Consider the following 23,305-nt stretch of genomic DNA (forward strand, 5'->3'; position numbering starts at 1 on the left):
TATAGATCATTGTGATTATTTGAGAGTACTATTTTCCAGTGAATGTCGCACGTACGTATGTATGTATGTAATTTTATATATATAATTAATATTGTCAAATAATTGATATTATATATATATATATATTATATATATATATATATTTTTATTTATTTGTATTTATTTATTTTATATTTATATATATACGCTTTTTGAACGCGCGCGCTCATAACGCAAAATAAAAATTTTTTTTTTAATTTTTTCAATTTATCTGAGTGATGGTTTTGTACTTGTGTATGTTCATGAGCCTGCTTGTTCAGCTACCCCGCAAGAGCTTCAGTTTATGGTTAATGTAGCTGCATAATAACCGAGAAAAATGGGAATATTGTCAGCACTGAAACTGCTGAATAAGAAATTTTATGACATAAATCGAAACTTTTTGTTCAGGATCTGAAATAGCGAGTTGACTAAATCTTGTGCTTGTTGCTTGATGCGTCAGTAACAGGATTCAGTCAGATTTCCTGGGAGGTGTTTTAATGATGTGTTGTCGCTTACTCGGGAATAAACCTACAAACTTTCTTGTCGTTGTTGGTGGGGCTAGGAAAGGTCTATGGATGAGTCTAATGGCTGGAAAAGGTGTTTTGCATTGAATGAAAGATACAGGATTTTTGGGATAGAATATCTGTGACTTATGTACTAGAATGAAAATGTAAAAATAAATAATGAGTTTGTTATATAGTACAGAAAAATTATTTTTGATAAAAGATCCATTAGATTTTTAATTTTCGTTGGCGAAACAACGGGTTATCTGTCCGTAGAGTTTAGCACTTTTTAATTAATTTGATGGACTGAATTTAGAGGCTATATTTCTGTTCAATGATTTTGTGTTTTTATTTGATCCTCGTTGTTATTATGAGTGGTACTAATTATGAGTATTACTTATGAAGACTACTTCACGTTAAGTTAGGAATATGATGGCGTCGTTGGAAAGTCTTGCACGCGTCACGAGTAAGCTGGAGGTCGGATTACGGCCTTGTTAGTTTTGACGTAGAAAATGCGGATGATCTATCTACCCGGAAGTCATAATGGGGATCCAATTAAGAATTCCGGTTCAATATCGGGTCGACATCGAATCAGGAAGGAACGTCACAGTAATCGGATTGGATTAGTAGATCAGCGCATAGCCAGTTGAAGGATTAGTCACTTTTGTTATTATTATTATATTATTATTCGTTTCGTAGATGCTCATATGAAGGTTCGGTGTATTCAATTGATCTCTAGTTCTGACGACATGACGAAAAAGGTTGATTGAATTGTTTTGTCTGTTCTGAAGAATGAAGCTGAGTTTTCGCAGCGATTTGTGCTAGAAGTCTTCTTATTGTTGATTTAAGTTTTCATTTTTAACCATTGTCTGATTTGATTTATCATTTTTAGTCTTTTTATTTATTATTTGTTATTATTTGGAGCAGCGACGCAAAATCCGACAGTCCAACCTGGTTGCAATTTCCGCGGGTTCATGTTTGTTTTGACGGACTTTCGATTTACTGGTGCCAGAATTCACATGTCTGATCCGGCCTGATCATTTCCAGTTCGGCAGAGGGTAGGAATTGCTTGTGTGCAACGTCCTGATACAAAGACATAACCGTTTGCAAAAGCATTTTTGATCATAATGATTATAAGTGTAAAATTAACAGATGTCTTGTTTTAGAAAATAGATGTCCAGACGTTGTTTGGGTATAGGCTTGTAGTACTTGGTACCCATAGCAGTACTCATAGCCTGCGCTTTGAGGAGATAATTGACTGCACGCTCTGATCTGCATTGGTTAGTCTTTTGAATCGATTGAAGACATATCATTAAGAGCCCATTGTCGTAAAGGTTAAATCTCCTAATTTATCTAAGATAACCTGGAGAGAGAGAGAGAGAGAGAGAGAGAAGAGAGAGAGAGAGAGAGCAGAGAGAGAGAGAAAAGACAATTTAAAAAGCTTTCCTTTGAAATTCTTGTGACTCGAGAGAACCTTCTAAATCACGGGGAGTTCGCGGCTGATGCAGAATGGAAGCCAAAAGCTTAAAGATTCCAGTTTAATAAGGCGAGGAGACCCAAATGGAAAATGGTCCTCCATTGTAGTAGACCTCCTCTTTTGGGAACTTTACGTAGGAAGTGTTTTCCACTATGTTCGAGGGATGATGCACAGAGAGCTGACTATTAATTTTTTGCAATTTTTAAAAGAGTTATACAATAGCCAACCCTTGAAAAGAGAGAGAGAGAGAGAGAAGAAAAATTCCAAGAAAACGTTCCCGCTCTTTCACTCTACTCAGGACCCTCCAGTCCAGCTACCCTCAAGGGCCAGCAATTAACGGTACTGACGGAAGCATCGACCACCAGCGAGCATATATATATATATATATATATATATATATATATATATATATATATATATATATATATATATATATATATATATATATATATAAAATGTGTGTGTGTTTACGAACACCTTCGAAAAGCTCCCAAGTATTCTGTAGTACCAAGGCTTCCTTTACACGCGAATGAATATTTTGACAGGGAGAAGCTGTTCAAAGGGACCTATATTGATGTTATCTTTTATAACGGAAGGGAAGGAAGGCGTAGGAGAGGAAAGGGGGGGGGGGGGGGCTTCTATACCCAACCTCTTGTAAACAGCGTCAGCGCACCGTAGGTTCAACACTCCTTTTGTCACGAAATATTAGGTTTCTTTGGGCAGGTTGAGTGGTCTGGAAAAGTCTCTTTGAGACAGCATCCCCAGTGGTCAGTGTTTGAATTTCCCCTTTTTATTGAGAAAGGTAGAAATAGGATTTTGTTTGTTCTGCTCTTGGATGACTGTTTAGCCCGTGTTTATTTTACCTTTATATCGTAGAACGCTTTTGGATTTTTTTTTATTTTGTGCTTATGGGAATAGGTTTCCTGTTGGTAGTGTGCATGTATGAATGGACTTGACAATTAGGGGCACTTTTCGGCTCAACAGCCTCCGCCTGTCAGTTGAGATTGCTTCACTGACTGGAATTCACACGCATGCAACTCTTTGTGCCTGCTGGCCCGTCTTGGCTGCCCCTTAAGCTGCCTGACATCGGGTGGTGACAATGCAGTTATTTTCTGAGATTCCTTGGATATCCATTGTCTTCCATAAAGATGTTCTAAGTATATTGTGTGCGAGTAGATGCAATTGTCAACGTGTTCTTCATTTTGGTGCCTTTGCTGGAGCCACCTTTGTTTTAAGTTAGTTATGTAATGAGTTTTGTAGAGGCTTGCGAGATGAGGTCATGACTCACACCTTATTACAAAACCTCGGAACACCATGCACATTGGACAGTAAGACAGTAGCCACTTGATGGATTGTTACGTAGGATTTTCCTTTATGTTGCTCCAGTGCAATCGTGTAGGTGCATAAGCGCGAATAGGTATCGGTAAACTTTACAGGTAGTATTTGCGAACACTGTCTTCTTATTGAAACTTTGAATCAGGCTATTAAACTTCTTCTTTATCTCTTCTAGCAAGCTACTCCGGAATTAGGAAGGATTATTCGAGATTCTTTTCATTTCCCTTTTCTTTTTCCGTCGACTGAAAAAAAAAATGAAATGGGAGGGATTCTTTTTCCTTTCTCCTAATGCGTGAGAAGGTTGCAAGAAGATAAACAAGTTTACAAGTATATATATATATATATATATATATATATATATATATATATATATATATATATATATATATATATCTATATATATATTGTGTGTGTATGTATGTATATATGTATGTATGTGTGCGAGTCTAAGGATAGTTCTCCGCACAAGATCTTAAAAAATCTATAGTCACCAGACTCAGCACTTGGTATGGCCAAGACATTCGGTACTATGGGCTTTAGGTTCTGCGAGCCGAACGTACTTGAGGGAGGTTTCTTCTCTTTGGAAGCAAATTCATCATTCAGTTGAATTATATCTGTTAACGTGTCATGACACTGTATGATCTTAGGGACCCAAATTAGTTTTAAGTTTTGTTCTGGGTTCTGTTTTTAGCAGATCTTAAAAACGACTGAGGGTAGGGGGCTACAAATTGGCATGTTCATCATCCACCCTCCAGTTATCAAACATACCAAATTGCAGCCCTCCAGCCTCAGTAGTTTTGATTTTACTTGGAAGTTTTATGGGCCGCGGCTGAGAGTGTCATACTGCATTGTACGCTCTATGGAAAATCGTTTGCGACGAAGAAACTTCCGCGGATTTTTAACTTGATTTGTATCATGGATGCTTGACCTACTTTGCCCCAGTGGAAGTAGGGCGCCTACCAAACATTCGAAGTTGTTTTCCATAACTTTAAACCACTTTTATTTTCGTTGACTTCTTGACCCGGGGGGGGGGGGGGGGGGGGGGGGGGGGGGGGGGGGGGGGGGGGGGGGGGGGGCGTTTTCCAAGAAAGATGGCTTGGTTCGTCACTTCCATTGTCACCAGTGCATAGCGTGAACATCTTTACCTTTTCGAACATCCCTGAGTTGGTGGGTTCTTTTGGTACAATCACTCTCATCAAGGTTAGTTTCATTTTTTCTCCGCCACACAGTTCTCACATGTCTTCAGTTCGTAATTCTGCTATTAAGCAGTAGCAAAACACGCCCCTTTTATTGTAATAACCTCGTTGTTGCGACGACAGCAAGAACTGATGAATCAATCAATCGGCCCTTTTACCCGGAAAGAGAAGTCTTGTGTTGTCATCAAAGCTGAAACGGCGTTTTTTTTTTTTTTTTTTTTTTTTTTTTTTTTTCTGCACCCTGTCTTTTTCCTTTCTTCTGTCGTGTTTGTCTGGGCGAGGAAAGATTAGCTCGTGTCTTGTTTTATCGTAAAGGCGGAGCTACATCCAGCCTCTACAAAGATGAGGAGTTTTTTTTTTTTGTCTCCAGAAACTTCGTCAATAATTCAGTCCCTTCGTCGGGGCTGCCAAATATTGACAGCTCATTTTAGGAGTCAAACCAAACAGTAATCAAAAGCATTCGAATCGCCCAGACGGTTGATTTTCGTACTACAATGAATAGAGAAAGCGACTCTAAAGACTCGGATAGATATCACGAGCATCTCGGTTAAAAAAAAAAAATAAATAAATAAATAAAGAAAAAAAAATGTAGTCCCTAAATGTTTGCGATTTACATTAGTAAAATTGAGAGAGAGAGAGAGAGAGAGAGAGAGGAGAGAGAGAGAGAGAGAGAGAGAGAGAGAGACCAGACCGTTATGTTTTCTTAGCATGATTTGAGCAGCCAGGGATTTGTTCTGGGGCCTTCCGAGATTTTCAACTTCGTTGCTTGAATTTAAGGTCCTCTCCGAAAGGAATAGATGTCCTAATTCAGTACTAGTCATCTTTTTTATGTCATTTCAAGGGAATTTTGATGTCATTTCAAGGGAAAATATAATTCTAGAGCTTGTTGGCACCTATTAAACTTACATTTCTCTCTCTCTCTCTCTCTCTCTCTCTCTCTCTCTCTCTCTCTCCCCGTCAGAAAATTGTTCTGCATTGTGTTAGGTGAAAAAATGCTCACGAAACCAGCAAGTTGAAACTGCTGAAATGCGTCTCTTCGACCTTTACCGTCAACTTTTCATCTTTTTTATTTTTCATTCCTTTTACTGTATCTCCGTTCACATTCTCCTTCCTATATCTTGTTTTCTCCACCCTCTCCTATCTGTTTCATAGCGCAACTTCGAGTTTTTCCTCCCTTTAAACCTTTTAGATCTCTGAATTTCCCTTCCAGCACTGAGTGGCCTTATAGGCCCCAGCTGTTGGCCTTTGGCTTAAAGTCTAAATTCCAACATGAAATGTGGCCGGTATGCTGTAGTGGTCAGTAATTCCCTGATGAGATCGAATTTCATGTCGGTTCTAGATAATTTAACCTCGTTATCTAAAATGTCTTTCGTCACTTAACTCACTTTTTTTTTTTTTATTTATTCCTTGATTTCCCCGTTCGCTCGTTCGTATGATCTGTCTATGGTAGAATGTAGTTTTCCCAAGACACCGGGAAGGAAGGGCTGAGGGAATGTCTTCCGTCAGTTTTCGACCCGAGAATTTCCCAACCTGACGGAAGGAAGGAAGGCGCATGCGCCCCCGCCTGATCCTCGATAACGAAGTTTGGGTCCTACTTATCCCTCCATCTATCATCGTCGTCTTCCCCCTTCCCCCTTCCCCCCCCCCCCCCCCCCCCCCGACCCCCGCGCTCGAACTTATGTTGACTTTGGCGCCGAGGCCCTTTTACGCATTAACAACATTATCTCGCTCCGGTGGCTGTCAACGAACCTGGAATAGAGTGGCTGGTCTCTTCGACCACCTACCTGTGAGCTGCTGTCTCCGTTGGTAGAAGCAGTTGTATCATAAGGGTCCTGGCAGCAGGGGCAGCAGGGAGGCCTTCGCATCAGTAGGAAGATGAGCAGAGCGACGGTGGTGAGCACGAAGAGCAGGAATAAGGTGGTGATGAGCATGTTGTAGACCTGCAAGGGAAGGCAGAGGGAGCTGGGTTAGTTCCTGCCGGGAAATGAGAGCGGAAGAGAACAGATGGGTCATAGCACTCTCTCTCTCTCTCTCTCTCTCTCTCTCTCTCTCTCATCTCTCTCTCTCTCTCTGTATGAAATGACATTATGGTCTTTCAGCTCTTTTTCTCGGTTACAATTTTCATAGAGAATTATGCTCATATGAACTCGAGTGGTAATTGTTCCAAAACTTGAATGAAAGTGGTTAAAAAAAAAAGTGTGGATTTTTTGTTTTGGATGAAATTATTTACCAGCCTTCTTTTTGCAAGATTACTTTTCATATGGGTGGCTGGGGGGTTCAAATAGTTTGAAAGAAGGGATTTACTCCATTCTGAATATGTGAAACACACACACACACACACACACACTTTATTCAAGTGTTACATTTTATAGGTAATTTCATAACATGGATAGTTTCCCTTGCCTAGTTATAATGTATACATTTGTTTTTTATCAGTGTCGGACGTGCACATATATTTCTCATAATTTCTTTTTGCAAATAAACTAAAATCTCACACTATGTATATTACTGCGTTTTTAGATATAGAGCGAAAATTCATAGTTCATCCTCTGCTGCATTAAAGGAATTGAACATCAACGGCTGATTTAATCGAGGTATAAATATATGATATACATGATTAAGTTATACATGTCTAGTGATCAGAGATGCTAAAGAAACTAGTAACTTTTGGAAGCAGTGACAGGTTCACTTCGAAGACACCGACGCCAGTTAAGCTCGTAGGAGACAACACCAGAAGTTGACTGGTATATTTGTGGGTAGGGGGATTATGGGCTACTTGATGAAGGCTCGCTTCATAACAAACAAAGTTTCCAAGTAGTTTGTGATGAAAGGAGGGGGCTGTCAATGCGAGATGTCAGTCGGCACAAGAAACCTCGATTTTGTGCATTATTAATCTTTGAGTTGGATTGATAGTGTTGCATGTTTGGAAATGAGTTCTTGTGCGAGTTCCGCCTATTTCTCTTTCGTGTTCGTCTTGGACAGTAATTTTAAAGAGGTGCTGTATTCTCTCTCTTTCTCTAGCAGATTTTGATCTCCCTTGACAAACAAAGTGTTGAATAAAATTGTTCAAGGCTTGGGGAACTTTAAAGAAGATGATGCAGGGGGGTTTAATGTTTCGTTTGTATATTTTCTTATATTTGCTGCTGTTGGGAGGTTACGTTAAATCATAACAAATATGGTGACTCAGTTAATTAGTTGTTCTAAAAATTAGCGCTCTAAAATGGATCTGTGAAGGGATAATTGAATATAAAGATATCTCCCAAAAATATTAGGTAATAAGTATAATAACTGTTTCACACTAACATTCATGTGATAGTCCCTATAAGTTCATCAGCCCCTTTGGGGGAGGAAAGTTTGTCCTGGTGGTGGTGTGTTATTATTATTATTATTATTATTATTATTATTATTATTATTATTATTATTATTATTATTATTATTATTATTATTATTATTATTATTATTATTATCCTACAAATTTTGGATACAGTTGTCACCTGATTAAGATGTTCTAAGGCAGCATGAATGAGAATGTTATAAAAGTAGATAAAAAATTGGCCTCGGTATTCGCGAGATCATAAAAACCTCCCTAAGAAGAATGAACAAGGAATTCAGCATTAGTTTCCACCACTGGCTGGCCACAAACCACCCGGCCAAACGCGGAGGGAATAAAAAGCACATATTTCTTGACCTTAGCCTGGGAAAACAAGGAGTCACGAGCAAGCAACATGTGTGAAGCATGACTGCATGCAAATGAGCTTAACATAGCTACTTATTACACGCCTCTCTCTATGATAGTAATACGATGAAAATTCACGCAGCGGAGGCTCCCAGTATAGTGCTGTGGCCGGCCATGCGCGTCTAGCGTTGCTCTGGAAAGCGTTTCATTTCATTTTTTTTTTTTTTTTTATTTTTTTTTTTTTTTTTTTTTTTAATATGGTGTCTGCTGACCCCGACACCCAGAGCGCTCTCCGGAGAGTAGTTATTTGTGGCGGGTGAGGACAACGCATTTTGATGCTCTTTCATTTTTTTTCTGTTGTTCTTTCCCAAACACACAAACATTATAGAAGAGTTCTTCTCTATTCGACGGATCGATCCCACGAGACGACGAACTAACTATATATATATGTATGTATATATTATACGTACGTATGTACTTACTTGCATACTAACTTATATAGATAATGGCAAGAAAAACCGTGACGCCCGCACAGAGGCAGAAGCAGTAGGTATGTGCTGTGTATAGTATATAAGCCTTATGCACCGGACATTCACTTCGGGATCCACCAGTTCGAAAGGCTTTAATCCCTACCGAGCGCTGCACTGTAGAGATTCCGGCCTGGCAATTCTCAGACCTGAAATGTTTTTATGTCCCTCAACTGTATACTGGTCACCATTTCCCCCTTTCGTAAATACGATGGATCTTTGAACAACGGGCAACAGAACAGAGAGGGTGTGTGTTGTTGTTTGTTTTTGTTTGTATGTTTGTTTGTTTGTGTCTTTGTTGCTTCCAACGGTCGTCTCTATATTTAGGTAGCACTTCTTTATTCAGTTATGTATGGATGTATGTGCCTTTCTTTTCTTTTGGTTCACAAGTAAATGCTTCATATACTGATGTTTATAGTTTGAGAATGAACATCACTGATCAACGACTAACTTCATTTCTCTTCTACTGTTTCCTTCGTTGGAATGAAGATGCAGTTCTCGAGAGTCTAGAGGTTGGCCTCTTTCCGTCGTCCCTTGGCTCTCTCCAATTCTTTTTTGCCCTTTCAGAGCCATTTCAACAGAAGTGAGAATCTTGTCGATATCTTAGTCTATTCTGAATAGCTCCAACAAAGTTCTCCAAGTTACGCAGTGATTGTTGAACATTTCGAAATGTTATTTATTTCTGTATTGTTGTTTATTAAACGATAAAATCATAAAATAATAAAGTGCAAATTAAAATAAGATGCACACGAGGCGTTTGAGTACTTCATGCAGGGGCGAGGGCGAGTCTTAGGTTGTCTTGTGGTTGGGGCAAACATGGCAAATGGTCTTAGGAGTTTGGCGATGATTCGTAATTAAGTTAAGGAGAATTAAATTTAGCGAGAGTCTCATCACTGTATGTGTACCTCAACGGTATTGTGTCTTACATGAGCTTTTGGGGTACAACGAATTTGGGAATTTCCTTTTGAGCACAGTCCGAATAAAACAGACAGGAAAATTCAAGCTGTAGTGAATTTTGGAATGTAAAGAAATATGAAAGTGTAAGGAATGATTGTGAAATAGTGTTTTATTCATTAGTTTAAAGGGATAGTTAAAGATGTTTTGTATCAAGCAGACCTGTCCAAATTTGGTATTTACAAAAAGGCCCCGTAGCTGCGCTAGGTGCTGTCATTCATTCCAGATTCTTTCAGTAGTTTGTTATACGCCAATGTTTATCTCGGCCAATATTTAACTCGTGTGTGCATGTCAGGAGCTTCTCCAGAGCATTATTGCAGATATAATATTATCGGAAGCGCGGTCTCCTTTTCTTAGCCTTGGTCATTTTGTCTGAAACCAGTCGTGGGAGAAGATCCTTTTCGACCCCCATTCTTCCGCGACCTGGAGACATCGTCTTTAGTTTTGACCCACTGGGAAGCGAGTGCCTGACATTCGGTTTGCGTCGCAGTATAACATTCTGTAATTAGGTTTGGTTTCAGTGGTACGAAGTTCAACTTCCCTGTAGCTGAAGTCTGTCGTTCCACTGATTCATAAATAATCAAGTGAAGAGCAACTCTCTAGGAGCTTCAGTGTGATCTTGTAATAGCTTCAATAGGTCTGATTTGATTATCAAGTGCTGTTCAAATACTTTTACGTTAATCGTTTTTTAATTGCTGACTTATCCTTTCAGTTACTTACATTAAAGGCCCCTCGATTATGTGAGAGCTTTCTTAAGTGGATGCTTTTGTTCTTTTTATAATAGTTCTATAGAAATGTATTCCCATTTTGATGATCATACAGATTTTACGAAGCCGATAATAGGTAGTCATAAAGAAGACTTGCCGATCCTTTCTTTTGTACGTGAGAACCTCTGGGAGGGAGCCTCTTGAGGCAAAGGTCACGCCCTGACGTGGCCTTTTGGTGGACTGCGCTTCAAAGGGAGATCTGCCTCAGTAGTCGCCTTCACAAAGCTTCCCGAATTACTAATGCATCCATTTTCCCCTCTGCGCTTCGTCCTCCTCCTCCTCTCCTCTTTTGCCCCCCTGTGCAGTTTTCTCCGTTCCTCTCCTCTCCTTGTCCTCTCTTCCCTCGCTTGATATGTTTACCTCATTTTACATTCTCTTTAATCTCGTTTCCCTTCGGAATATCTTGGGAATTAGCGTAAAAACACCATTCGTGCCCGCTCGGTGAACTGCTCCGTCTTGGAATGTTTGAGCTTGTTCGTCCAGAAATTTTAGTCCGCACAAATATATATATATATATATATATATATATTATATATATATATATATATATAATATATATATATATATATATATATATTCACACACACATATGCTACATTACATAATATATATACAAAGTAAGTAACAAAAAACTAACAGATTCTCTTATAAGAAGGTCAGTTAGGAGAGAAACCAAAGAGTATTGGAAATGGCAGGAGATAAAAGAGAACATAATCGTACAGGAAGGCGAATTGTTAATGTTCTCATGAGGTTGTGATAAAGTAGGGTCGAATAATGTAAGGTGTTCAGAAAGCGCATTGGGGATTCAGCTATATAATATAAAAGGCAATTTACGTCTGTTCGTCTCTCAGTTCGCCATGCAATCCCAGACTATGAAAGCAAAGGCTACCACATTTTTACAATTTTACCACAGACTCTCTCTCTCTCTCTCTCTCTCTCTCTCTCTCTCTCTCTCAGGAAGGTTTGGGTCAAAATCCTGAAATTCGTTGAGGGCCGTTTCCAAGGGGGTAAGGCCTTAACCCCTCTTTTTCATGCCCTTTCATTTTTTAAAACTTTCGCAGTTGACAGCTAACTCTTCGGGTTTTCACAACTTCTTCGGCTTGACAGGATACCGAGTGATTGCTTATTCTGAAAGTGATTGCATAATACCCCCTGTAGGGCTTGACATCACGAACGGCATGCACAACCCCCTTCTCCCTCCCCCTCCCCCCCTTTTTTTTTTTCCCGAGCAACGCCGGATACAGCAGCTAGTTTTGAATAAATCTCAGTTAAACAGTAATTACGGTGAACTATTGCTGATGATTCATTTTTATTGCATGTGATCGCGCTTTTAACTTATTGAATACTTCATCGTATTTTGGGGAGTTAAGTGTCAATAGATGAGCACTTCATTATTATTTTTTTTTTTTTTTTTGTTTTTTTTTGAGTGATTTTAATAGACGAGTACTTCGGAGTTGTTTTAATAGATGATCACACTTCATTGTATTTCGTAGAGTTGTTTGAATAGCCCGAAGTAGTCATGGGATTTGTGTTAGATTTATACTGAAGGAGACGATTCTGCGAAGTATTTTTAGTGTGAATGAAGACGGCCATTGATTGCATTCAGAGAAGATGTCTCTTAGCTCATTTTTTGATACAGTTACTCAAGAGAACGAATGGGAAGGAATCGGGTCAAGCATACTATTTCATAACGAGGATCGCCGTAGGACCTCATAGGTCCCAACGCTTGACCTTTGACCTACAATGTAGGTCAAACGTCAAGCATAGAATAGTGGGACAATAGAGTCGGACGCCTGATGCTTGCGCCGTTCCTTAACAAATCACTGGGACCACAAAACATGAAATGATCACAAGTGTTGACGATTTCTTATGGCCAGAGCACAAGTAGTAGTGGAGGTGTTAGAATTGGAAACTCTGGCTGAGTGTCATTCAAGGTAACAGACGCCTCTCTCTGCCGGTTATCAGATGATTCTGTGTGTTGTGTTCGTCGTTGGAATGTTTCGATACTAGGCGCTCATAGTTTGCTGGTCAGCGCTTATGAACGGGTTGCAAATTCCCGAAATGTATACTATAGGTGGTTCACTTTACGTAGATTTTCGATGAGCCCTGTGCCTGTGCCTGCAAGACGTTTGTTTGGCGGCCGCTGATTGGCTGGGAGCTGCCTGCCTCCCGGTACCAGCCAATCAGCGGCCGCCAAACAAACGTCTCGTAAGCACGGTGCTCATCTAAGAATCTACTTTTAAGTGAACCTGCTTATTGTATTGCACCAACCCGTTTTTCTTTTAATGCCCTGAGGTTATTTAGGCTAGATTAGTTTAGTTTATTTTATTTGAAATAAGTATGCTTCTGGGAATGAGTATGGGAAACATAACGAGATTAATTTCAAGAAGATTCTATTGTCAGTTTGTATGATATGGCGTCCCGTCTTTTCAGGGGAGATTCCGGTACTCGGTTGCAGTTCGGGAATATGCTCCCCGTTTGTTGATGAGAGCGATCACAAAAATGAGCAGATTTGTGCGGGGCGCTTACTGACTGTCGTGCAGTTTGTGAAAATGTTCTTCGTGAAGCAAATGTCGGTATTGAAGGTGACTCCTAAATCGATCTCACTTCTCTATTGAAAAGGGTGCATTACAGCTACATTGGTTGTGCTGGCTATGGAACGCAAGTGAGCCTCCTTCCTGGGGACTCGAGGAAGATTCTTAACTGGATACTTGAAATGAGGTTAAAAGAAGATGAAACCACATGGAAGGTCATCTGAAGGTAAATTGGACGTTTAATATGCCAGATGCTAATCCTTCCCTCCAGAGAGAGAGAGAGAGAGAGAGAGAGTTGGGAAATAAAACGCCGACACAGGATATTTCCGTGGCTATGACGCTGGAAGGAAAGGCTCCTCCGTTCTATGGGACGGTGATGCATACGAACGACGTGTTGTTCCTTCACGGTCACTTTACCGTGGGACGGGATGGAAAGGACAGTGGGCGGGGGGTGGGGGGGGAATGTGCTGGGGAGCTGCCTTACCGCTCTAATGTTATTTGAAGGGGATGGACTCAGCAAACGAGGCTCTTGTTTGAGGATGCTCTGATATTCAAAGGACTTCACCTTCAAATGCTGATGGGCAAAAAGCGATAAAGCAACCTTTTGCTTCAGTGCCTGGATGGATGTCTTCAGAGATCTTCATTTATTTGATTTGCTGTTTCAATTCTTTGACAGTAGACATTGTTTTGTAGGTGAGAGACATCTTTGTCAAACGTCTGTCATGAAAGCTTATCGAGAGCATAGTAAAATTTATAACAAGTCAGATTCAGAAGATTCCGTCGGGAGACCAGAAAACTCCTATTTTCTTCCTCTTCTTTCCAGAAAGCAGGTGGTGCAGCTGAGGGACAAATCTCGAGGCAAAACAAGGTCATAAAAGCAAAAACCTGGGCTGTAAACAAAGGCAAACCCGCAAAACAAACTGCAAAGAAGAAGAAGAAAAAAATAGAGAGTAAAGAAGGAAATGATGCTTCCCCCAAGACCCTATTCCAACTTGTGGGTCTAAGATTATTTCATACGCCAGCGGCCCCATTACTAAACTTTTCATGACTGTAACGTGTCTCGTTTTTCTCACAAGATGGCGACCTCGTGCGGGAAAAATCCTGGATTTACTCCCAGTCCTCTGGTACAAAATGCCTCCGTCAGAGAATGGGAAGGTGGTCGTGTCATCTAGCTACTACTACTACTACTACTCTCTCTCTCTCTCTCTCTCTCTTCTCTCTCTCTCTCTCTCTCTCTCTCTCTCTGGGCCTTGTTTGGATGATATCAAGATAGCATGAAAATGTAATGTCGAGGGTTAAAGAGAGACCGTTACAGAGAGATAATAGGATAAAGAGAGTGGGAGAGTAGATTAGACTGTTACAGAGAGAAGGATAAAGAGGATAATTAGAGAGAGAGAGAGAGTATTCCAGCTCAAGCTAAAACACTGTAATCAATTGGCTGGGCAATATATTCCATGAAAAGAAGAAATCAGGTTTTCCACTTCTGCCTTCTGTCTAACGACGTAATGTGAATTCCTGTTGAGTATTCCTGTTATGCAGTCCCTGAAAGTATTCCAGCTGATAACATCCACAAATTCATTCAGATATTTAAAGGACAGATGAAGTTTGTCGTCTCCTGTATGCATGTTCGCTCAGTCACAATGCATCAAAATTTAGTAGGAGGGAAATGAGAGGGGTGTTAAGGAAGAGTGTGGGGGGAAAAAGAATAGAGAGAGAGTGTCTTCGATCAATTGGATCTTGTAGTCAGGAGATTGTGCGTTACAAGGTTTCCCCTGTTTCATGGAGGAAAAAGTTTGGAAGTATTAATTGCTCGCCTTGTTCGAGAACTTTTGCGTTATTGGCCATTTAGCGCCATTCACTTAAGGTTTTTTTTTTTTTTTTTGTCCATTTCTTGCGTGACATAGATCGTTTTCATTCATTCTCTCTCTCTCTCTCTCTCTCTCTCTCTCTCTCTCTCTCTCTCTCTCTCTCTCTCTCTCTCTCTCTCATGCTGTTGTTATTGATGAATTTTTATTCAAAGCAGCTTTACTTTTTTTTTTCCCATAGTGTCCTAAATACCAAGCCAATTCTTAATTTGCACCTTTTTTTCTGTTGGTCCTAACAGAATTGCATTCAGAAAATTCGACGATCATTTTCACCTGTGTTCGAATCATTGGACCTACCCACTAGCCCCTACCACCAACAGCCCCACCCCTGAGCGGCCCCCTCGCCTCGCCCCTTGCTCCATCTGCTGGAAAGTTATCGCTCTCTGATGACACTCCAATTAGAGCATCCGTATTTATAGCGATTCACTTATAAAAGAAAGTTGCAGTTTTGCCCAACGAATGGCCTGACAAAATGGGAGTGTCTGCTGGCTCTTTGTTTGAGGACTCTGGCCGCTCGCTCTCTGCGCCTCGATATTGTGGGATGAACACTTTTGATGCTCGAAGTGGAGGTTAAAGAGCGGGAATGCTATTGGAAGGCTTATTCGTGACGTTTTAATTTCTTCTTCATTCATTGATCTTTTGAGAACGCGAGTGGCCAGATGGCCACTTCAAGTTTTAGCCTCACTGATGCAATGAAACATCTTGCTATAATTGCCACTTGGCGATAAAATCGAGAATGTCGACAGTTAAATGCCGCGCCTGGTTACCGTAGACTTTGTCGCGTATTACTCCTTGTGTTTACGCATCGGTACACTTAATTCACGTATGGTATATAGGAAGTTCACGAGAGATTCGCGTATGGTATATAGGAAGTTCACGAGAGATTCGCGTATGGTATATAGGAAGTTCACGAGAGATTCACCGTATGGTATATCGGAATTTCACGAGAGATTCAGGTATGGTATATAGGAAGTTCACGAGAGATTCGCGTATGGTATATAGGAAGTTCACGAGATACAATAATAAATCATAACGATATCTTTATGTATCAATGACAACCCACTCACTAGAAGACTTCAATATACTGACCGACGTCAGCGCCCGTAGTGTTTTGCCACGTCATTCATAAAAAAATAGATAAGGGAAATCACGTGTTCTCGAGTTAATGGGAAGTGGAGTTTGCGAACGTACATTTGGCAGCCACGCACGAGGTGAGAAGTGCATTAGCGAAGAGTAAGGATATTTGGGATAATGGCAGAACTTTTCTGGTTGTTGAGGGCTGGGGTGCTGGCGCTCTGAGGGAGGTCTCTGTCACGAAATCTGAGGGAAACTAGAAATATGAGCTGGAACTAGGGCAGGATCAAAGAAAATGTCTACTGAGGAAATGTTCGAGTATGGAAGTAAGGCTACGGGAACAGAACGACATCCCGACGGTGAAGTTTCCAGAACTACAGCGTCGCTTTTACCGAGAAAGTTATTGGGCTTCTTAAACGTAAATTCCTTTTTCTTGGGCCTTTATGTACGTTATCTCTCTCTCTCGAATATTATAATAAATATATATAATATATATATATATATATATATATATATATATATATCTCTGTCTCTCTTTCTCTCGAATATTTTATATATATATATATATATATATATATATATATATATATATATATATATATAAATTTTAAATCACAAAGAATATAAAACTTAATGATTATACGAACAAAGTTACAGCCACGAAGGAAAACTGAAACACTGGTGATGCTGTGAAACCTTTTTTTTTGTTTTTTTTAAACGGTTTGATACAAATGTATCTTCACATATGATAACGTAAAAGATATTCTTGTTAAATATAGCCCCGGAGAGATAGCAATATTGTATGCAAAATTCCGTGCATTATGGAACAGCAGATTAAAACAACACAAATACTCAGTAAGAAAAGGTGACAAATAATGCTTTATTTTTACAACTAAGTGAAAAGTCCCACAGAATACATTGGACGCAATGCTCAAATATTCTCACGTTGTAACGAAACTATTTGAAGGAACTTGTTAGAATCTGTTTTGATTCAGTTAACAATTTTAATGTAAGTAATATGGTAGATTTCGATTTTAATCTCTTGACCTTTCCGTGACCTCCCGACCTTTTTGTATTCAATTATGACTTGTACCCACCATTTTTAGAGGCCCTTGCTTATGTGCATCTTTAGTTGCTGTCTTGGTATAATAAGACGGAAGTACTTAACATTTCCTGTGTTTCAATTTTCCTTCGTGGCTGTAACTTTTATATATATATATATATATATATATATATATATATATATATATATATATATATATATATATTATATTAATTAACGAATGTATGCGTATTGTGTGTATAGATATCGTACATTTCTTGAATAATGCAGTCAAGGTGGATGTGTAATATTTTCGTTCCTTAGTTTTTATGGACATTTGGATAGGAACCAATTCTGCTCTTCGTGTGCTTCGTTTGGCTGTACCTTTATATTCACAACATAAAACTCGATAACTACCCTGTCTAGCAGGACTACTTCAGTTATCTTTACTTTATCACCTCTGAAAAATTTCATGTTCCCTTTCTCATGTCAGTGTGGCGGCTAACCTCTTTACTCGTTTCCCCATTGGTATAAAAAAAGTTTTTCGTTTGATACAATTCCATTAACTCGTTCCTTTCATTATTCTTCTCTTACTGTCATGCTCCCTTTATAAGGTACCTCGTACCTTTCCTTATACTCTCAGAGGCCACTGGAATGACCATCTTTTGCTCACTCTCTCGGTGGAAGAGCAGAAGTTCCACATCACATTTCAAGGAACTCTGATTCAATTAATAAAATATAAAAATAAGTATATAATAAAGATACAAAAACCTCAGAGCAATTAATGAATTTTAGATAGAATTTTTAAGTTTCATGAGTTATCAATTTTGATACACCTTTTTAGTATGTTTGGAAATGTATTTATTGCTTGTTTGTGTTCTAGTATGGAAACCTATGCCTCTGTGCAGTTTTTTATTTAATTTTAATTTATTGTTTATTATACTGCATGGCCTATTTGGTCCCAGTTCCTGGCCTTTGGCTTAAACCTGGCATCGTATATTATCCTTCAGGCCAGCCTTATGAGAGCTGAAGGTCAGCTCAGTGGTCTGGTCAAACTATTTTTATAATAATAATGATCCACATCACATTTCCCACTTGTCATCTTGTTCAACCCGCCAGTACACAGCACCTTGGGCGTCTTTCCCTTGACTCCCAACAGGTAACAACCACGTAGCCATGCAGCCTTAACCTATCCTAAATTCTGACCGAGATATCAGAAGGCTGCTTTGCCACGTCTGGTGCTCGAGGTCTCCCTGTCTGTTCTGTTCTCAGCGAATTTTGCCTTCTTCACTCTCATCAGGCTGCTTGTTTCGCTTAAGTGTTCCCTTCTGAATGAATATTTGACCCTCTATTTCCCCTGTTAATGTTCCTTTATTCTTATAAAACCCTTAAGCGCCAAACCCCCCCCCCCCCCCCCCCCCCGCCCCCCCCCCCCCCCCCCCCCCCCCATTATAATTGTACATACATACCATAATCTACTGGACACATTTGTACCAAATTTACTATATGTATATCCGAAATAGCCTCAGTAACTTCTCAACCTCTTCCTTTCCTCACACTTTTTGGAAACGCTTGCCACTGTACCAATACACAGGGAATGGTTTCGATCTTCACCACTGTTGGGCGAGGTTGCTCTAATTGGACTTCATTGTAATTTTGTAATGGTAAGCATATTCAAAATTTAGTAGGATGGAAATGAGAGGGGTGTTAAGGAAAGAGTGTGGGGGGAAAAGAATAGAGAGAGTGAGTCTTTGCTCTACCTCGGAATTAATATATTTTCATATTTGATAGCCTTGTGGTTTAAAGCGCTTCACTGTACGTCCTGAATTCTTGGTTTCCGTAGTTAGCGCCCGCGAGCCGACGAAATTATTATCAACTAAAAAATTCCCTTTCGGTTGACCAATATGAAAATATATTAATTCCGAGGTAGAGCGAATTAGATATTGAAGGACATTTGTAGCTAAATGTGTATATATGAATCACGGCGATTTGGTAACTATATATGTATATATATATATATATATATATCTATATATATATATATATATATATATATATATATATCTCACATACTACATACATACTCATATGTATTTATAAACTCTTTTCTTCTATAACATAGAGCTGAAAAGCAGCTCAATTGTCTGGTTAAACTACTGTAATAATAATAATAATAATAATAATTAATAATAATAATAATAATAATAATAATAATAATCTTTAATAAAATTTTTCTTCTCATATCTAAGCTGCATGTAAAAAGATAGATACTGCTGAGTTTGAATCATGTTTATCCTTGCGCCGCGGATTCACTCCAATTTGCAAACGAAAAGCTGAGACTGCGTTTCTCTCTCTCTCTCTCTCTCTCTCTCTCTCTCTCTCAGCTGGCCCCGACATAAACTCTTGTAATCGGAGGAAATCGTCGAGACAACCAGTCGTCTTGACAGTACTTTGCATAATATTTAGGGCTAGGATTTTGTGCGGCAACGTTTCTGATGGCTAGCACTGATCATCGGCCTCTCGCAAACGTTTCGGGGAACGGACGGACAACACAGTTGTTGTTATAGCTTTCGAGTTTTTGTGGTTTAGGCATTCAATAAAGGAAGTTTTATTTATTCAAATTTTTTTTTTTACTATACATTATATTTATATGTGTGTGTGTGTGTGTACATAGCATATATAATGTTTTAGACGCTTCAGTTCGATTCTCCTCTCTGCCAACTTGGAATCAAAGAAAAATATTTCTGGTGATTAGAAACTCATTTCTCGATGTCATGTGGTTTGGATCCCACAGTAAGCTGTAGGTCCCGTTGCTAGGTAACCAATTGTCTCCTAGCCACATAGAAATATCTATCTAATCCTTCGGGCCAGCCCTAGGAGAGCTGTTAATCAGCTCAGTGGTCTGGTTAAACTAAGATGGGTATACTTTTTTGGACTTACTTGTGACGCATTTCGAAGCTAGCAGTAACTGTGCATACACCTTTATAAATTCGATTAACTTATGAGAATTATTTCATTGTTTCGATTTATGACTGATCTCAGATATTAGCTGTGTATTTCGGTTTATGACTGGTCTTAGATATTCGCTAATGGGGAGTTTATCTCGTTCGGATGAGGGTGCTTGTGTCTTTTGAGTAAAAGTACGTCGTTGCAAAAATACAAACTGACGTTTATTGCATCGTCCTCTTTGAACAATAATTGGCAGTAGTAAGCCGCTGAAGGAAGAATGAACTGGGAATTTGTACACATGCGCGCGCACGAACACAGACTCGTGTGTGTGTGTGTGTGTGGTGTGTGTGTGCGAGTGTTTTTGTTTGTGTTCATGTAATTGAGAACGAATAGAAATAAATATCCGTCCACCCGACTTCCTTCTTTGTGAAGTGAAAATCACTCATAAAGATGCCAAGTGCATACCGCCCGTATTCATGCAGAAAAGTAGGTCGTCCTGATAACAGAGGAAGAGATCTTTGTGGGTTGATGCGGGTCAGGGAATGTCGTCGTCCTTTCATTCTTCTTCTTCTTTTTTTCTTCTTCTCTCATTTCATGTAGTTTGTTTGTTTGTATGGTGTTTTTACGTTGCATGGAACCAGTGGTTATTCAGCAACGGGACCAACGGCTTTACGTGACTAACGAACCACGTCGAGAGTGAACTTCTATCACCACTTCTATCGCCATTTTTTATTTCACATAGAATGGAAAAGGCCCCCCCCCTCTCTCTCTCTCTCTCTCTCTCTCTCTCTCTCTCTCTCTCTCTCTCTAACCTTTTTTTGTTAACTTCACCTTATTTGTAAGAAAAGGTGAAGGTTTTTTTTTTTTTTTGGATTGCCTCGCAATGTCCATATAAAGTATGCAAGGCAGTATCATTTTTGTTTTATTCATTATTATTATGTTGAACTCAGGGGAACATCATGTTATGACGCTGACAGTAGTAGTATACGTATTCAGTTAAAATGTGTATTTTGCCCGGTATTGAATGTTTGTAGCCTGATTTTAGTTTTCACTTCGGGTGCCCTTCAAGAAGAAATAGAAACAGGGTAAGGAAAAGTACATTATTTGATAAATAGTGCCTTTAAAACTGAGCCACCGTGGAGTTCGTGGTGTCCCGTTTGGAGGACAACTCGGGTGTGGTGGAATATAGTAGATTCTTCGTCCAAGGGTAAGATCAAGAGATCGTTTTATGACTCATTTGCGCGGCGATCATGAGCCGCAAATCTTCACACCAGCTGCTTGTCATATTTCTTAGGCGTCAGTGACAACCTGCTTCTATCGGGGCATCTATCTTGATGAGGGATGCGGTATGTGGAGATCGAACTCTCTTTCCAGTCGCTGGCTTCATTTTTTAAAAGTCAAAAGATGCCAGATGTACTATTTGGAGGTGACGCAATTGCCAAGAGTTATTCGTGCTGCCTTGACTTGTCAAGACACTTTTAGAGTTCGATATACGACGAAATATTTTTTTCCCGTAAGAAATCAAACGAAAGTCTTTCCAATTTCTGGCAAGTCAGTTACTTTCCACGAGTCGTCGTGAATGTCTCGTGGGCGTCCTCGCCTCGGGCTTATTTTGTCACTCTTTAATTATGATGAGTTTGTCAGCATTTTGGATGGTTGCCCAAAAGCCAGCTGCAATTAGATTCATTGGCCGAGTCAGCCAGAGTTAAAAATAGCCTCCTCAAAGCGGTGTGTTCGTAAGGGCTCATTTTTTAATGGGTAAGTGATGAAATTTTCGAGTTTCAGTTTGGCTTTGAAATGATACAGCCGCAATGCTGATGCATTGTATTTATAAGTAATCTGTAGTGCCTGCCTGCACGCTTTCCCGCCATTTTACAAAATATTTTTGTAATCAGAATGACGCAAGCTACTTCCACTGATCGAATGCTACTGTTTTCGGCGTCGGTGACCCTGGTAGTTGTGACGCCAGATAACTCGCAATCAATCAATACCGTATCCTCGCTTGTTACGATGTGAATGAACTCTTGTAGACAATGTTGAAGCATGAAAGAACTCTCTCGTGATCCGAGGGAAGGTTCATTGAAAGACAAAAATGCTGTAGGAATGAAGGAAGCCTTTGAAGTCATGAACTCGAGATGGAATTGGCGTCAATGTAGATTATATTTTCGTGTTAACAGGATTACCTCTTCACTCTTCCCTCCCCCTCTCCCTCTCCCTGCCATGAGTGACACGGAGTGCCCCGGGTATGCACAGACTTGGAGAGTGAATGAGAAGACTCCACCACCACCTTCATCATCATCATCAATAATTTCCCAAGATGACGGATCCTCCCTCCCTCTGGCATTCCGCTTTTTTTTTCTTCTTTTTTTTTCTTTTTTTTTTATCTGCTGCGTTGGAGTGATGGATGACCCTAGAATGACGCTCTCTAGCACGTTGACGTTATTAGGCTGCTGTTTCCGAGTTTGTAGCGTTGTTTGCTGCTATATATATATATATATATATATATATATATATATATATATATATATATATTAATATTATTTATATATATTTATTTATTATATATATTTATTTATATATATATATATTATATATATATATATTATATATATATATATAATATATATATATATATATATATACATATATATGTACTTATTTTTGCTTATATGTGTAATTATATACAAGTGCATCTTTATATATGTATATTTAAAGATACATACAGTTGAATGTTCGGATATATGTGTATATTCATGGGAGCGCACGCCTTGATAAGTGCATGAATGTACATGTGAATATATACATAAATACACATACAGGCACAGAGATATTACTGTCGGTACATATTAATACTCATGGGTGGGGAAGCCTTTATAAATGCAAATGCATATATATTTTATATAAATATATATTATATATATGTGTGTGTGTGTGTGCGGGCGCGAATTTGCATGTATGAATGTGTGTGCGTTTTTTTCCAACTTATCCATGTAAGGTCATGTGTAGATAATTAAGTGGGTTTTAGAAGACAGGAAACAAGGATTCCTCTGTTTTCAGGTAAGAATAGGCAACAAGTCTGACCAATCAGATCCTTAACTAAGGTCATCGTTCAACGACCTCTTCCCGTTGGAATGGAGGGCTAATAATACCAAGTTTTAATTCTAGAGAAATGGATGAAGCACTTTCATTCATCTTGACAGCAGAAGAAGCGACTGATTGGTAACATGATCAGAATCATTTGTTACTCATTTGATTAATAGGGCGAAACTTCAGGTGTAACTATGTTCCTTTCGAAACTATGAGGTAATCCTGACACGTCTACGTATAGGCCACACTCGTCTGACACATGGGCACTTGATGAGCAGCCCACGTGACCCTGCTCCGGAGT

At 39.3% G+C, this 23,305-nt stretch overlaps 1 protein-coding gene across 1 annotated transcript in view; it reads right to left on the reverse strand.

Annotated features, from left to right (window-relative positions):
- LOC135217315 (uncharacterized) overlaps window positions 1-23,305 on the reverse strand; it is a 62,669-nt gene that overhangs the window by 16,795 nt on the left and 22,569 nt on the right. Inside the window, exon 2 of the mRNA XM_064253101.1 lies at window positions 6,314-6,469. Coding sequence (XP_064109171.1) covers window positions 6,314-6,469 — 156 coding nt within the window. The remainder of the gene's footprint in view (window positions 1-6,313; window positions 6,470-23,305) is intronic.

Source organism: Macrobrachium nipponense, chromosome 7, assembly GCF_015104395.2.
Source record: "Macrobrachium nipponense isolate FS-2020 chromosome 7, ASM1510439v2, whole genome shotgun sequence".
Classification (NCBI taxonomy): Eukaryota; Metazoa; Arthropoda; class Malacostraca; order Decapoda; family Palaemonidae; genus Macrobrachium; species Macrobrachium nipponense.